This window comes from Suricata suricatta, chromosome 12, assembly GCF_006229205.1.
Source record: "Suricata suricatta isolate VVHF042 chromosome 12, meerkat_22Aug2017_6uvM2_HiC, whole genome shotgun sequence".
Classification (NCBI taxonomy): domain Eukaryota; kingdom Metazoa; phylum Chordata; class Mammalia; order Carnivora; family Herpestidae; genus Suricata; species Suricata suricatta.
In genome coordinates, this window is record NC_043711.1 from 88,566,915 (window position 1) to 88,584,581 (window position 17,667).

Genomic DNA, 17,667 nt, shown 5'->3' on the forward strand with positions numbered 1-17,667 from the left:
AAGCAAAGTGGGACATCCATACCAAGGACTGCTACGCGGCAATGAAAAGGGAACTGCTGTCACAGAAAACCACCTGGCTCAGTCTACAGGGTATTATGTTGAGTGACAAGTGCCAATCCCCAAAAGTCACATATTGTATGATTCCACTTAATAATGTATATTCTTAAATTCTTATGTCTTTTTATTATTTTTTTAATTTTCATTTATTTTTTAAATAGTTTATTGTCTTACGTCTTTTTAATAAAGAGTTTATTAGTGAGAACGTGAGTGGGGGGAGGGGCAGAGAGTGAGGGAATCAGAATCCCTCTGCATTGTCCGTGCAGAGCCTGATGTGGGGCTTGAATTCAGAAGCAATGCAATCACGACCTGAGCTGAAATCAGGAGTTGGGACGCTTACCTGACTGAGCCACCCAGGTGCCCCACCTTTTATTATATATTTTAAGAAACAATGTTAAAATGACAAATCACAGAAATGGAGAAGAGGTTAGTGGCTGCCATGGATTAAAGAGGAGGTGAAGGTAGGAGGGAGGTGAATGTGGCCATAACGGGGCAACACGATGAACCTTGGTGGCCATGGAAACGCCCTGTACCTTGACTCTATCAATGTCGGCATCCTGGTTGTGATCCTGTACTATAGTTTTGCAAGCTGTTGCCGTGGTGGAAAACCAGATAAAAGGTACGTGGGATCACTGTGTAATGCATCTAAAATCTATAGTTTTATAAGAACCAAAAGCTTCACTAGAATGAAAGTGCAATGCAGTCTGTATGCTGACAATTTTTATAATAAAACGCTGGGCACAATTCAAGGCAGTTGCAGCGATGTGATCAAGCTCCCGAAGCCCACTGCCAAGATGGGGTCTCTCTCTCGACACTAAGGACTTTGTGGATTACCAACACAGCACGTGTGACTCACCGTTTGTTTCTGTAGGCCATCTAACTTGTCCTCAGGGTTGTCCTCTTTATCTGTGTTGCCTCTAAATAAAAGTAAAATAAAAAGCATCACACACCACCGAAGAGCGATTTTGCAACCAGGATGCTTGCAAGAAACCCCCCTAAATCACTGACCATAAGGAATATTAGTAGATCCCTTTTCCCACAGGCCTCAACATCTTGTATTTTTTTTTCCCCCTAGTGTCGTAACTTCTACAGGCCAGGACCTCCACTCTACTGAGACTTCAGCATGAGACTCAGGATCTTCTCAGACAAATTCAGAGGCCAGCTGTCCGACAGTGGTCCTGTTGTAACAAGGTCATTACTGCTCATCCAGAGTTACCTGAACATGGGTCTTTGGTAAAAGAAGAGACTCCAGAGGTTGAGGCCTGTGCACCCCCCGCCCCCCCGCAAACATAGTGGGGTGAAGCTTCATGCAGAATCCCTTACTTGGGGGCAGTCACTTCCGTGGGAGGGAGCAGGGCTGCTGCTGCTCTCAAGGAAAGACATCTGCCCTTTTTCCCATCAGACACCTGCCTGGAGCTTAGCTGCCCAATGTCTTCTGTCCTGTGGCTTAACTATTGCTGACGCCTATCTGTTCTTGGAGTTGTCTTAAACCTAACTTTGAAGGCTCCCTGTCTCAAATATTCTTCTTATTGCTGCTCAGGGCCTGACGTCAGTAGAATCTCCTACCTTTACTGCTGAACCACACAAAAAAGAGCCACTGACAAAAATGTAAGTTTTCTGCCACATTCAGGTACCTCAGCCATGCAGTGCTCCCCTGACCTTGCCTCCGCATCTAGTATCACCTCTTGGGCGTCTGTTAACATCTTTTCCAAACACATCTTTATTATCTGCCCACAGGAAATTCTCTTTGGTGCAGAGAATGTTATGATAGCTAAAGTTTTCATCAGAAGCTAAGGACAGATGGAAAATGCATTTCACCCTTTTCTTGGCCTTAACAGGTAGTTAGGAGCTCCTGGCTAGGCCTGGCCACAGCCCTAGGCAATGCAAAGCAATATAGCTACTTTTAGGGAGAAGATCAGCTCAAATTTTACCAAACACAAGCTAAGATGTATGTATTATGCTTTCCAAATATATATATTTTGGAGCACCACAGTTTCTGGCTGTTTAGTTAGTTCTCCTATGAATTTACATATTTGGGGGTTATGCCAACAATAAATAACTCAGTCAAAGGAGACACTTTCATACCTTCTTTGGCACACAACCCATAAACAAGGCCTACATGCCACAACCACCAAGCAGTGGCTCCTAAATCCACCTTACTCATGGACAACACATTCTTAAATAATGCCAGAAACTTCATCTGAGGAATTTCAAAGTCAGAAGTCGCACTTGGGGTACCTCTTAGCTTTCTGCTAGGTAAGAGAGGTCTGACTGAATTCATCATCACGAATCCTCTGACCAGACAAGAGATGAATAGGGTAGGATGGCAGGCAGCTCGGGGAATGAAGAACAGGAATTGGCATTTGGCTCAAAGTGCTTAGAAGTCAAAAAGACCTGAGGCGAAACAGGACGTAACCAATTCAGCAATTTTGAAAAGTAGTTTGCACATGACAAGACTGAAGGGAGACGCTGGGAGAGGCCAGGAGAATGCTGGATATGTGGAAGGGTCACACAGATTCATGGCGAAACACGCCACGTCACAGACGCCTCACCGTTCGGGAATGTCTGGGGTCCCCTCTGCAGCACCCTGTTCTGCGCAAAGGGACTTCTCATCCGGCATGCCGACTTTCTCCAGGAAGCACAGTGCTGGGTCCGCGCGCATGGCGCTGTACCTCTCGTACCCTGAGCAGGGTGGAGAATTATCAGATGGCCCGTTAGAACTCCTCAAATCTACCCTGGGCCCTGGACAGTCATTTTTGTTGCCCTTATTAAATGAAAAATAAAATAATCAAAAAACACCACTTAAAATTAATTGAATCCTATCAGATTTCCTATCAGGGGAAGATCCTGGAGTTAAAGTAGATGCCCTGTGAGTTATGTTTGACCAAAAATAAAAGCTTATGCATATATTCTGTGTCCGTGAAGAGATACAAGGTCCAGATCCGACGCTCACTCGTCTACTTCTTTTGGACAGCGAAGGGAATCAGGCTAGTTGGATTTGCAGCTTCTTCTTTTCCACCCCTAACTCCAGACACCATGTTACCTCATGAATGGGCCTTGTTTTCTGACAGCCCAATACCATCCCATGTGTGAGAAACAAATTGAACAAAGTGATGCATGCAGGGGGTAAACCAAAGGAAAGACTGCTGTGGTTGTTAATCAGATTAAAACCAACCTATTGCCTCCGTATTCACCAACTCAGTATGAAATCCTAATCCGTTGGCCAGGGCTTTCGAATTACATAACCTCACCACATCCCCAAAGTCAAACATAGGATGAGCATTTATGACTCAGAAGAGACCCTCAAAAGGGAGCCAAAACCATGAGATGACATCACTTTTACTGTGATAATCCCCGGCTTGAGAATGTGTTATTATTTTACTAAACCTCATGCCATCCATAACGAGAGCATTTGGTCACACACAAGATCCATATCTATCGTTATAGCAAACTACCTTGGGCGAAACTCCTTCAGGATCATCAAAACCCTCTCCATGTTGCTCCCAGGAAGCAAGGTCCATTTCTAGCTCTGCAGTACATACACAGAGAGCCCTGTGATGGAAAATGCTGTACCTAAAATGAGAGCCAGCATGGGAGCTAATAAGACGTCATTTTACGTTGCCGGGCACTTCACCTCCTTGTTGGCTGTTCTACCATCACTGTGGAGACACGTCTATCCTCCACCCTGCAGGCAGCACCTGGAACTTGTTCTCTGAGGAGCTGCGGGTACTTTATCTTTTAATACAAAGTGACTCTTGTGCCAGCTCAATGACAGGTGTGCCCACATGAGGCATATGGCAGGAGAAACTGTGATGCCTTATGTTCTTCTTTACTCCATGGTCCTCAGGGTGATTATGTGATTACTGTCAGTCACTCACATGAGAGTGTGGGTTCCTTGGGAAAAGAATCTGCACACACAGTACCTAGCTTGGGACCCAACACCGTACGTGCTCGAGAAAAGATCGCATGAGCCAGCTTTGCCCAGAATGTCTTCCAATAATCGTTGTAGGAAGAGCCATTTGCACCTTCTCCCTGTCCTACCTTGGCTCACAGCAAAATAGAAATGCCCTCCATGCTCCTGCTCCCTTGAGGAAATGCTTGCCGCTGTCTCTACCTGCTGCTCCCCATGAGAAGAGAGGTGCTTCCTCTGATAGGTGAGCGGCTGAAAACTTCCTCACCGGCCCTTACTACTGAGGACCGTGTGTCCTGCCCTCCGGGGCTCTGGGCTCGACAAGGGCATGAAGCAGGCCCAGCTCTTCCAGCAGCCTACTTCCTGAAGACGTGTCTACTGTGCAGCCCTTCTCGGTCTTGTGAGGCTCTCAAGCCTGGACAGATTTTGCACTCCTATTTCTCAGGGAGAAGCTAGGGGTCAGAAGGGGTGGCAGATGCAGTCCCTTAGAAAATCCAATGACTGCCCTGCAGAGTCATAGGAGCTGGAAGAGCAACGCCGGTAAGTACATAGTGGATGACAGCCTTTGAGGGGTGTGGGCTGCTTGCAGAACACGAACAAAAGTATTAAACTTCGTATCTTGATGAAAGCTTTACAAACCCAGGCTGCCCTGGAGGGCTGTAGTCAGTTCACAACTGAGCTGTCAAGAGCATCATTCAGAAGAGGTTTGCTACAGGGCCCTTTTGCTGCCCTGTTCAGGGCAATTCTTCACTAGCGGTCAGCTGGGAGATGGAACCACGGCTGCATCCTTGTGGTCTAAGTAGGGTTGCAGCAGGCTATGTCTGGGGTGGACCAGAAGAGGCACAAAACTGCAGGCAATGAATGGCTGTGTGTTTCTTAAAGAAAATGGCTGCAGCACCACATCCTATGGAGGCGAGGTGGAGGGCCTCCTGATAGAAACTCCTGAAAAGTGAACACGACAGCCTGGGTGTTTGGGAGCTTGACTGTCCCCTGGTAAGACATGTATGTGGGCTAAGTTATGTGGGGGTCATCACGTGTATTCCCCAGATGAGTCTATGCTCATGGAATGTCTGATGGGCAGTGTTCAGCCAGGGGCAGGATCCAATGTGGATTCTACAAGAGTTCAAGGAGGATGAGCCCATGAAGCCAACCACAAGCATCTGTAAAATGTCATCTAAACAGAACCAATGTTACCATCCGACTAAACAGGGCTGGTTCTATGCAGGAGTGAGCCAGGTGTGCACGTGTGGTTTAGTCTAGTCCCCCAGCACTGGGTACAGAGGCTGGGTTTTCCCGTCTTTACAGTGTGTCTGCTGGTCATCGTATGCCACAACGAGCCACTTCAGGCATCACACACATGCCCCTGGCCCTGATTTTGACCAGTGTGCTCACCTCAACTGGCAACCGAGGAGAATCTGAAAGGCGTGAGCAATGCATCGTCTTAAGACTGCATGGGTGTGCTCAGGAAACGCTTAGCAATTACCAACTTAAATCCTACAAACTGCTTCATAGAGTGGAGGAGTGTTAGACATGAAAGTTACCTTGGACAACATCTGACTGACCCCTGAACATTTCCAGTATTAAAACTAAGATTAATCGACTAATCCCACTACCCTAAACCTTCATCAGGGATGAAAAAACTAGTAGGTACGGTGCCAATATTAATTTGCCTTTCCTAAGAAAGAGTCTTGGCCCCAGCCAGAGTCCTGTCTTACACAGTCTGAGGTTACACTGCTACCCACGTCTTCCCAAGGAATTATACCTATCAGCACCGTGTAACAACCCCTCTTTATCCCAAACTATCCTTCTTTCCTGAAACCTTTTGTAGGATACTGATCTTGCCGTACTAGGTCTCTTATGCTTTGTTTTTGTTTGTTGTGAGGTCTTTCCACATCATGTTCTCTCCACCAAGGACCTGGCAGTACGCCCTAACACTACCACTGCAGGAGACACAGGGCCAATGGCTTTCCCACACACCAAGTTCGCTTGCTCTGCATCTGCCTATCTCTAACAACTTGCCTTCCTTTGGGTTCTTTCCAAAATTGGATTAAACCAAGTTTTGGTTGTACTGTGGTTCCTTGTGCTTAATCGAGAGATCGCATGTTTCTTCATCCCAGCTCAGAGCTGAGTTCTGGCCATGCACTGCCCGAACGAGGAGCCACACGTGGTTACTGAAATGTCAATCAATTAAAATTACATAAAATTAAAAATATAGCTGCTCATTGTACCAGTCCCATTTCAAGCGCTCAGGAGTCGCATGTGGCTGATGGACTGCACAGTGGACAGCGCAGACAGCTCTCACAGACAGCACCGCTGCTCCAGCCTAACCCCAGCAGTTTGACAAAGGGCTCTCGGCAGCCCTGGACCTCCCACTGCAGCACCCGAATCCAAGCGCTGAGGGGATTCCTCATTAAAATATGTACAGGCATGGCTCTTAAGTGTAGCTGGTTGGCTCCAGATCTGAATTCTCCTGATGAGGACTGTGTGAGAAAGTGGACCGTCCATGGGCAGAGCAGCAGGTGGCCGTGCGGAAGTGGCGGCAGAGCAGCACGGAACATCTCCTACACTTGCATTACGGCCTGGCACTGCCCTCGAAGGTCCACGGACAGTGCTTCACTGTGTCTTCAAACAAACCTCCGGGCAGGCTTTTCCATACTATCCCCGTGGTGCAGGTGAGGAAAGAGGTCAAAGAAATTTATGATTGGTTCAAGGTCCCACATTTAGTAAGTGGCAGAGCTGACAGGGAAAGCCAAGTATAACCAACTCTTCCCACTTTGAGTCCTGCTCTCCGCTGAAGATTTCCATTACTTCACGGGGCAGGGAAGGCATCTACCGGCCTCAGCGCCATGACAGCCATGTGGCACTTCCATCATCCTTCTTAACTGCTGGCTCAGGTGCCTCAGACAGTTCCAAAAGTGAAGAAAGGAGGCACTTACTTTGTTTTTTCCAAGCTACCCAAATACTTCTCTCAGTCCCCTAGACTCTTGGTAACCACATTTGTTAAAAAGGATATCCATGCAATCTTGTATTCTTAAATTTTTATACCAATAGGGCAAAAAGATGCACTCCAGGAATATGTAGATTACCTAGACTGATCTCAGAATTCTACGTATCTATGAAAAGCTAAAACCTGACGTTTTCCCATTTACTTCTTTTACTCAAGCAATGCTGCATGCCTACCATGGACCAGGCACTAGGCTGGATGCGGGGGCTCTAAGAGTGAAGGAGAGTGAGGCAGTCCAAGCCCGATAGTGTGGACAGGCTCTCCGTAACCACAGCCGCCCTCTGTGAAGCTCCTCACTGATATTACGAACGTTCGCCCTGTTTTCATGACTCGCACGTTCATCTGACAGGAAAGAGGTGAGGCTCTGCTTTCTACCACAGATACACAGCCGGCTATGGAGTTTCTCAGGAAAGGGAGAGCATGCACTGAAATACACACCGTGTTTGAACACGCCTATCAGAAGGGACTTATCAGCCTCAGCATCCCACCAATCCACTGGGATCTCCACGTAGTCGATGTCGGGCAGGGGTACTTCTAGCTCCCTGTGGAAAGAAGGGCATGGACTCAGAGTTCCTCAACACAGACAGAAAACAACCCAAGAGCTACTGGCTGAACCCTGGTATTAAGCCACATCCCAGTCACATGCTGAGAGGCTAAAGTTCCAAGGACTCAGAAGGCTGTGGGCCAAGGACCCAGGACTTTGTCACATTCACCCAGTGAGCTATTTCATACATGTACTTGATTTCTAGGCTTCACTTTAGACGGACACAGAACCCTGAAGCACCTCTTGGAGAACTCATCAGTAGGTGTAGGAGGGGCCTTGGGATCCACATGTGTAATGTAGATGCCCATCTTCGGTTGGGAACCATAACAAAAGCCATCAATATATTGGTCAACTGAAGGTAGAACACTCTCCACTTGGCTGAATTCATACACAATCGCAGGCTGGAAAGGGCCCAAATCATCTTGTTTCAACATGTGGAGAGCTCAAGGACAGTTTGAGAACAAGACATCAGCACTGGTACACACTGGGATAGAAAGACCACCCTTCAGAGGACAGGTCTTGCAGAAGCTGGCCTCCTGGCAGCAGTCTGCTGGGTCAAAACTGACCACTGACGGCTCTGCTCCTGGCTGAAGGGGTGAACATAACTTGTCCTAGGGGGCAGACATACAGGACAGGCCTATACGGTTGGCCCCTCTCTGGAGCACCTACCGTTCATGTTCTGAAAGTTCCTATGGGCTCTTAGCTCAGTCTTCATTTGTCTTAGCACAGTGCTTACTCTTTAAGGCTTTGGGTCTGGGAGGGACAAATCCACCTGTTGGCTCCTGTCTCTCACCTCCCAGCTGTCTGGGACGGCTCCTTGGAAGCATCTGAAGTTTCTTCTTCCAGCAGGTTCTTCTTATGACATACTGCTAACCGCCCTCCCCAGGACTAGCGCCCTCTGTGGGAATGGTGGTCCGCAGACCCATTTTCCATGCAGTGCTCCTATGTGGCTCCACTATAGGGCCCACTGCTCTGCTGGGGTGGTGCCGTGGGCTAAGTGACTTTTCTGGGTGAACTGTTTGTCATTCCTCATGGCACAATAAGGACCAGTGAGAGCCGAGACTGAGGAGAGCAGAGGAAAGGAGGGCAGGGGGTGTGCAACGGATTCACCGCGTCCTATCCAGCTGCCATCCATTTACGTGCTCTAAGAAAGCACATGACCGAGGGATGGGGAGGTTCAGGGAGACGCCTTCTGCCAGGTATCACCTCATGGAAATGATCAGGTTGAATTCTACTGTATTTCTACAATTCACAAATTGAACCTTTTTACCAAAGTACCCAACCTCCCTATTCCCACTAGAAATGACTACAGTAAATGTAGAAAGCACATCAAGTAATAACAGTCGATGTAATGACTGCTCCTGATTACAAACTGCCCCATGGGCAGGATGGTCGACATGCTTCCCTCTCTCCTTTTTTTAGTGCCCCTGTGATCACTAAGGCCATTAGCACTGCCCAATGGAAAGACAGAGGAAGAAGAAACCATGGTCACAGGTAGTCTCAAAGCAAAGCTGAAATACCCTCCCCCCTGTTTTCTTCCGGGAACGACAGGCGCTGTGCAGGGCCAGAGCGAACAGCGCGTCTGGGAAGGTGAAGGGGGCTGGCTGGTGACCCCGTCTACAGACTGTGCCTGACTGCTTCACCGCATGGCAACGGGGCGCCTGGCAGCCTCATTCCCCAAAATCTTGGGAGATTCCTACAGGGAGATTCTGTAGCTTTGGAAACACTAATTTGCAAACTAGGGTGCAATCAACCAGCGCACAAGGAATTATTAGTAGGATTAGCAAATAAAAAAGAGCTGCTCAAATGTGGAAGAGAGCAATGGCCAAGCGTCGGATTCTGAACAGAACGTCTGGAGGGTAACTGTTGGACCACAGGTTATCAGAGCAATTAGTGCTCATCCTGCAATGATTAGTTAAGGCAGCGGAATGGCTGTTCAAAACCAATGTTACAACACCACTAGGAAAAGCAAACTAACTCAAAACCTCGCCAAAGACCGTGCTGCGGAGAAATGGATCTCTCCCGTATCTCACGTGTAGGTGACCTGCCTGCCCCCGCGTGTGGGGGACTGACCCCGGTGGGTGCAGTCACAGGCCTCTGGAAGCACAAGCAGGTTTGTCCTTCTCCACGAACAGGCACTATGTGGTAGCTCTTTAACACTAAGAGCCAAGGCTGACTTGTTTTACCTGGCGGGGGTGCCTTCAAATGCTTTATCAGCTGCCTCTCCCAGGATTTCAGCTTTTAGGTAGTAAAGCATCCGGACTCGCAAAAGGACCCTGTGAAAGGTGAACACATCAACACAAACATATCAGAGAGAACCCATGAGCCACCTCTAAGCCGCCACCCGCAAGTGGACACGTGGAAATTCCGGGTGCTCCCTTGTTATTAGTGACATTAAGTAATATATGAGAAAGCACTGGAAAAACAAAACCCAAGGTACCGAGGACAGACACGACCATGATTATCTCCACTTCACATGGAAAAATGTTTCTCACCAGCTACGTAATCACATGGCGAGCCTTGGCGGGGGAGCAGAAATACTTTCTCCTGGTGCGTCAAAGAGTACGCACCCCCTGCATGGGGCCATGACCTCTAGGGCAGAGGTGCCCTCCAAGAGGCTGGTTACTGGCTTACTGACTTACTGAAGAGCAGGTCTTAGTGAATAGTGCAGTTTTCCATTTCATTTGCAGGTAGTTAAAATGGATATTTACAAGTCTTTTTCATGGCAATACTGCCAGACAGTAATCATGCCTTCTCTCCTGAGGTGCTCAGGTCCCTGGATTCTGCTCGGAGCACACTCAAGCTCCAAGGGAGGGCATGCCCGGAACATGTCTGAGACAAGGCAAGTAAGCAAGTGTGTGTTGGGCAATAGCTGTGTGCCCTGCACTGCACTGTGCTGGGTACCGTGAGGCACGGAGCAAAAGCAAGCTGTTCATGAGAAGCCCAGAGCAGTCTAATCATGAAATGAGACCAACGAACCGTGAAAGCATTACAACATGGAAGATGACCATGGGAGTTGAAGGAGGGAGAGGGCTCCACGTACACAAAATGGGGTGAAGGTAAGGGTAGGCAAGAGAAGCTGACCCCATTCAAGGAGATGTTTCATATTCATGGCTAAGCTCCAAAGACGTTTAGAAGAATGCTTGTAACTTGTACAATACCAGTTAAGAGTAAAGGCTAGTGATTAAAAATAAAGGCCCACTTACATAGATAGGAACAGACCTACATCTAAGTTACCTTAAAGAGAGAGAGAGAAACAGCACAGAACACAAATAGTATGTAATATACACATTATTTTCAGGAAGATGAACAGAGGATACACATTCATCGAAGCTGGTCCAGGCAAACAGTATCTCTGGTAGAGTCTGGTTAGCAGTGGTTGCCTCTGGAGGGGGAAATGGGAATTGGAGGTGGGAGGGGAGGTTATTTTTGGCAATTTTTAAAAACCACATAAAATGCCACTCTGGGCTTGAGTAGGCGGCAACACACAGAATTTTTAGAATGGAAGAACCCTGGTATGCCATTCCTTACCTCGGCTATCAGTCAACTCAAATAATTTGAAGGTTTATGTTTTTTAAGCTCAGATAATAAGAGCTCTAAGCATTTACAACATTCGCCGACTGTTTCACCTTGCTGACAGTGGCTGCTGGCCTCCCCGTAAGAACTGCAGGGAGGAGGTCTTAGGTACGGAATCCCTGCCCGCTTAGATCCAACCCAATCAGAGGAAGGCTTTCCTGAAGACCTAAGATAGAGATGCCTCTATTTCTTTAAACTGAAATGTGTTGACACTTGGTAATATCTATGGCATGAGAGAACAGAATTCAAAGTGAACAGCATTCACTTATTCTCCAAATGAGAATCAATTCAGAGGACAGATGGGCAACTCCTCCCAAGTGAGAGGGTAATCCCAGTTGACATCTAAACTTCAGGAGAACTGAAGCACGTTTGTAACACTCTGACTTTAGTCAAACAAAACCCACCAATATTGCTCTTTCCTTCATCTCTTTCTTTAAAATAAAACGCAGCAGCACATTTTGTTCATATGAAATATACTTTCAGAAAGTGCACCTTAGAGAAACATACAGCTTGATGAATTTCTGAACTGAACAGACATGTGAATCCAGGACCCAGATTAGGAAGCAGAACATGTCACCAGGAGGCCCCCTGAATCCCCTTCCAGTCACTATCCCGACCCTGAGACAGATGATCACTGCCCTGACTTCTTACAGCCTGGATCGGACACAGCTGGGATTTCACTTTTTGAAGTTCTTTTGCTGACGTCCTGTCTCTAAACACTATATTACTACTACTGAACAATGCTTTGAGTACTTATCACATGGCAGCATGTATTAGCTCACTTAATCCAAGTAACCATGTGGAGAGATGGAAACTATTATGATCCTCATTTTCTACATGAAAGAATGAAGGAAGAAGGCATAAAGAGGTTAAGTAATTCACCTGCTCATAAACCCAGGCAGTCCTGACCTCAAAGCCTGTCTCTACCTTTACCTGGTATTAGGTGGCAATAAATTTGCTAACAGAGCCCACAATTCTAGAAGCTCAGAGTCCACTTTTGCTGAAAGATTTCTGCCTGTTCTCCAACGTATCTCAGGGCAGGACCAGGACCTAAGATCAAAGGGTGGAAGTTTCAAGGAAGCACAATTTAGATTCAGTATACAGAAGGATGACTGATTAGAATCATCCGGTAATTAAATGAGCCTCACTGAGAAATGGTAAGCTCCCATCGCTAGGAAGGCTCGAGCCCAAGTTGCAGACTCCCTGGCAGGGTTCCGCCCACAGAACCCCCATGCTGAGGGGAAGAGTTGCACTCTCCCTGCTGGCTCGGAGGCGCTGGTCTAGCTGAGCCAGGACTAAAGAGGACAGTAGTCTCCTTTGGATTCAGAATAATAAACAACAGCATTTCTGAAGTCAGATAAATGCTCTACTACATTCTTTTAAGATCTTTTTTTTTTTTAAAACAATAACATACATCCAATGTGGGGTTCGAACTCACAACCCTGAGAGCAGAAGACCCATGTTCCACCAGCCGGGCCAGCCAAGGGCACCTACTGCATGCATTCTTTGATTCCCAGCGTCAGGCATGCACTCAGGAAAAGTCTTGGGGGTGGCGGAATTCCTCAAAGGCCCAAACTGGTTCTGCTCATCATCTGTGATCATCTCTGACATCTCTGCAGGTGTCAAGGGAAGTTCTATGCCAACTTCCCCAGGTCAGCCTGTTTTCAGCACCCCCACACCCACATGTGCAGTAATGAATGGAAGAGCCACACACTGCCACTGTCACATTCGGTCACAACCCAAGTCCTTCACCTTGCTCTTCATCGTTCAGTGAATGTAAGGATTCTGATTCTGTCCTGGCTACAAGTACTGTTACTCTCCCAGCCAGTGAGGCTCCCAGTCATGAGTTAGCTGCTTTCTGTATTCCTCACCACACATTACGGGCTATTCCCTACTCGTGTCTCTCATAGTTGACCCTTTCTCCCCAATTCTACGGTTGGCACCCTCTTCTAGATCCTCGGATCAATACTTACATTATGACAGGACTCTCCTAGATGGTCACTTAGCTCTCAGTTTACCCATTCCATCTCACTGTTGCCAGATTAAATTTTCTCCCCAAACATCATTTTTTATTACATGTCTCACTTATTAAAGAAGTAGGGCTGCTTAACCTACAAGAGAATCCTCAGCTTGCAGTACGAGATCTCTTAGGAGTCCTCTTAGTGAGGTAGCCTCCTCTTTCTGTCTGTCCCCTACACGGTGACTCTGAGCCAACCCCAGGGAACATGCGGCAGGTGCTGCCCAGGCAGGTTCTACCATCAACAACGTGTGCCCTTTAATTCTCAGCTTGAGAACTACCATCCCAAAGCGCCTATGCTTCTGTGCACAGTTTTTATTAGTTTTGGGCATGAGAACTATCTTCAAAGATTTGGAGAGATGAAGGGAAAGGATCAGACTTCATCTGTAAAAGGCAAAGAACATAATCCGACAACCACCACAGGACCATTAGGTTGATATCACAGGGAAGACATACTAACTTAGAAGTTAGCAAATTCTTACTTATCACTTAATTTAGGAGGTTATAACCAGAGGTTCGGCAGCAGAGGCCTTCCCACTACCGAGCAGGAGTGCTGGGAGATATGCCTGCAAGGCCTAGGAAGCTGGGTTAGATGGTTTCCAAGGGTCCTTTCTCTCCTAATGGATACTCCATACGGTGATGCAAATACCCACATGCAACTCGTCACTGTTTGGTGGCGAAGTTCCCTAACTCCCCAAACTAAACTTTAATTTTTTTTTTAATGATTTTTATTTATTTTTGACAGACAGAGAGAGATAGCACAAGCAGGGGAGGGTCAGTGAGAGAGGGAGACACAGAATCCAAAGACAGGCTCTAGACTCTGAGCTGTCAGCACAGAGCCTGACGTGGGGCTCGAACCCATAAACCATGAGATCATGACCTGAGCTGAAGCCGGATGTTCAACCAACTGAGCCACCCAGGAGCCCCCCAAACTAAACTTTAGAAGAGCAGTTTCATTTTCCATCACTCTTTCCTTTGCCCCGCTCCCCGCCGCACAGTGCCAGCTCAGGGATATAAATGATATGATCTCAAATGCAAGTCTGTCAAATACCCGGAGGCCACAAATGGCAACAACAAATCAGAGGAGGAAGCAACTTGGCATGGGGGAGAGGGGCTGAGTGAGTGCAGTGGCCACTAAGGCCAGCCTTCTGCTCTTGCTAATGTGACCTCTGGGGCAGAAGCAGAAAGGGAAAGGAGAGAAAGTGGTGAAATCACAATGTCCTCACTGGATTTTGAGAGTCAGGTCAGAAACCCCCTCAGGGGTGCAAGCTGCGATGGCAGAGTCCAGGTTCTGGGAAGAGGAGACGTTGCCAAAGGAGTGACACAGGCTCTCTGAGAAGGGGTCCCAACCCAGCATGGACCACGTGCCCTGCCTTTTCAGACCTTGCATGGTGGCACAGGAGCATCCGGTGGGCCCCACAGCCCCGTGGGGGTCCCGGGAGCCTCAATGGAGTGGAGCTGCCGTGCAGGATGGGGAGGGCCACACTCACTTGTTGCAGTGCTGCTTGAGGTGCTTCTTATAGCCGTCATCATGCAGGACCACCTCGGGGTTGCAGGTGGCCAGCCAGTCTGCATTCTTCAACTCTGGGAGCAGCAGCTGGTTCTTTGTCTTCTTCCCCTTCCTCCCTCTGGGGACTGGAGCAGACAACCCTGAAACAGAAAGGCAGGCATGTGAGCCTAGGCAGCTTGAACATGAGGGGCAGAACAGAGTTGGGCTAGGGTTGCAAGGAGGCAGCCAGGCTGTGCACGGTGGCCCCAGATGACAGACCCCGCTCCTCGGCCCACCAAGTAGTGTTAGTGGTGAGGACACCTGCCCAGCCTCCGGCTCAGTAAACTCCAGGACTGTTCAGTCAGGCAGTAAGAATTTACTGAGCACCCTGTGCAGATCAAGAACGACACCATCTGCGCCCCTCGGGAACTCACGACCTGGCCAGGGGAAAAGGGACGCTCAGTCCGAAATGTGAGCAGTGGCCAGCGCAGGGAAGGAGAAGCACAGCACAAGAAAAGGCACAAACGGGTAGAACTGGGGCACAACAGTGACATGCAAGAGGAAACCCGGAGCACGCGGTGCCACCCCAGTTCAGTGCAGGAACCCCGGGGACGCACTGGTCCGCGTGCAGGACAGGTGTGTGGCCCCAACTGTACTTCCGCAAACTACTACACGTACCACCGGATGATTCTGAGGGAGAGACATCTCGGATATACCCGAGGAGGAGAAGCCTCCCGAAGCACAGCGGCCTGGGCAACACAGGAGGACGGGAGTGCACGGGAGCTGCCGCCACTCAGGCCCGGCCCTGCCGCCGCTCACCTGAGTGGTTCTGGAGGGTCTGGGCCTGCCCGTCTTTGGTAGGTGTGATCAGTTCCCAAATGAAACTCTTGATCTTCTCGTCCCCCTTGTAATGCTTGACACAGTACACCAGCAGGGCCCGGCAAATCATCTCCATGTCCTTCTCATTCAGATGCCACTTGAACCGCCCGTGGGTCAGGATGTCCTTCCACCGGCCCCAGCTGAGAGTGCAAATACAGAAGGGCGTTGAAGGGAGGAAGGGCCGCGTGTGCCCTCAACACCGCAGGACAAACAGGAGCCCGGGGTGCTTCTCGTCGTCTGCCGGGTCTACTGGTCACCCTGAGGGCTTTGCCTTGAAAGGCCTTCGAGGACCACATGCTGCAGCACACCGAGTGTCACTGAGGTGGCCTGGACCCTGAGAGCGTCATATGGCCACTCGAATGTTAACACGGGAGGGACGAAACTATTCGGAGTGGGGAATATATTTGGGAATAAGAGAGTCCTGCTGCAGCATTCGAAAGCAATGGTGAGCTCCCAGAAACACAACCTTCTACTTCTACTAGAACCAGAGCCTGGTACGAATCGTGCCCTAACTCCAACATCTGCTGTGCTAACTCCATATATATCCTTGGGGGGTGGGGGCGGGGTGGGGAGCAGGAAATCAGCACCAGGCAGCAAATTAGTAACACAAATTTGCCGCGACAAGCGCATGAGGAAATCATGGCACGTCTACAATACTGCAGCAGAGCGTACAATGACCAAGGGGGAGACCGTGGGCGAAAAGCATAGCTTTCTCCTGCTCTAACAGATCCTCCATCAGCCCAGAACTCTAGAGGTGACTGGAAAGACAAACTGGACAAATCTCGGGGGCTGGAAAACAGCAACACACAGGCAAGGCCAATACCCACCCAAAGATGAGCAGGTTCTTCTCGACCCGGAAACACTCGGCTCGGAGGTAGCGCCTGGTTTTGTCATTGAGGCGTCTGGACCTCGTGGGTCTTTCGTCTGAGTCGCTGTCTAGCTCCGAGAACTCCATGAGCTCATCCTCCTCAAAGGAGTTGTAGTGTTTGGTCTGCTTTCTCACTCGAGGCCGGTCGATCACTAAGCTCTCCTAGAAACAGACAGGACCACTGAGGAGAGAGCCCCTGTTTGTTCTGCCCCCGTCCCAGTGCATACACACATACACTCTGTGTCGCTGGCCCTGGGTCCCAAGGACACATCCGGCAGAGAATCACACGCGGGACTCATCCTCCAGCAGGTAAGGCCTTCCCAGCACACCTGCCGTGTCCACGACAAGCAGAGGGGATTCTCTGAGACTCGCTGGGGTTGGCGTGTCCCCCAAGCTCCCAGCGCCGTCTGCCACCATCTGCTGTTTCTGCAGTCCTTCGAGCAGTGCAGGGGGATGGCAGGCAAGGCCCCCCAGTGCCCAGAGTGGCGGTCGCTGTTGCCAAGAAAGGCGAGAGTGGGGCACCCCTGCTGTCCTGCCCAGCACGCAGAGGCAGCCTGCGCTCGGGGGGGGGGGGACAGGATGAGTCGGACAGCTCCATCTGCTCAGCGACTTTCTCAAGACGTACATTTCTTGCCACTTCAGTCTCTGCCTTCCATGGGTGTTAACTCCTAACCTTTTGTCTTTCACTGAAGACATAATCTATAGCCCAGGATCCTCAACTCCTTCTGGCAGCTCCCCTACCAGAACCATCGCCTCTTTTCCAGTCCCCACCATCTCCTGCTCCTTACCCCTTCGCCCCCACACCTCTTCCTAAAGCTTGCTAAAGCTCTATGTCGCCCAGATATATTCTGGTGTCACCCCTGCTTCAGTCACCTTGCTCCCAGCCTTCCATGCTCCAGCTGCCTCTACGACACGAGTTCTTCCTCCCCGCCCTCCCCCACCACCCTGCACACAGAAAAACTTCTGGACTGTCATCCTATAAAACAGGTTTTACAAAACAGGTTACTCAAGGAATTAAGACTCTTCCTACTGAAGAAAAGAGGTTGGACTGAGCAAGTTCTGGTGATTGGACAGAAAAGTTAAGGCTGGGTGTGAATTACTGCATCAGCCAAACAGAAGCAGGGACGGTCTCCTGAGCTTGTAGGTTCGTGAAAGTTCAGCACCCACCCGAGAAGACCAGTAGAAAGTGATGTGCGTGCACTCGAGTGAGGTACAGGGCCGCGGGTGGAGGGAAGGGAGATGAACGTTTAAGGGGTGCCTCCCGACAGGCGAGGCAGGTGTATTCACAAGCCTTCTCTCCAACTCTGCAAAGGGGCATCACCA

The 17,667-nt window shown here is 49.2% G+C and overlaps 1 protein-coding gene across 4 annotated transcripts in view; it reads right to left on the reverse strand.

Annotated features, from left to right (window-relative positions):
- Window positions 1-17,667, reverse strand: part of CHD6 (chromodomain helicase DNA binding protein 6) — a 151,056-nt gene that overhangs the window by 35,110 nt on the left and 98,279 nt on the right. For all 4 annotated transcript variants that reach the window (XM_029915998.1, XM_029915996.1, XM_029915997.1 and 1 more), the window contains 7 exons: window positions 16,304-16,506; window positions 15,417-15,616; window positions 14,599-14,758; window positions 9,702-9,791; window positions 7,410-7,513; window positions 2,610-2,739; window positions 914-974 (listed from right to left, as the gene is read on the reverse strand). In XM_029915998.1, the coding sequence (XP_029771858.1) occupies window positions 914-974; window positions 2,610-2,739; window positions 7,410-7,513; window positions 9,702-9,791; window positions 14,599-14,758; window positions 15,417-15,616; window positions 16,304-16,506 (948 nt within the window). The remainder of the gene's footprint in view (window positions 1-913; window positions 975-2,609; window positions 2,740-7,409; window positions 7,514-9,701; window positions 9,792-14,598; window positions 14,759-15,416; window positions 15,617-16,303; window positions 16,507-17,667) is intronic.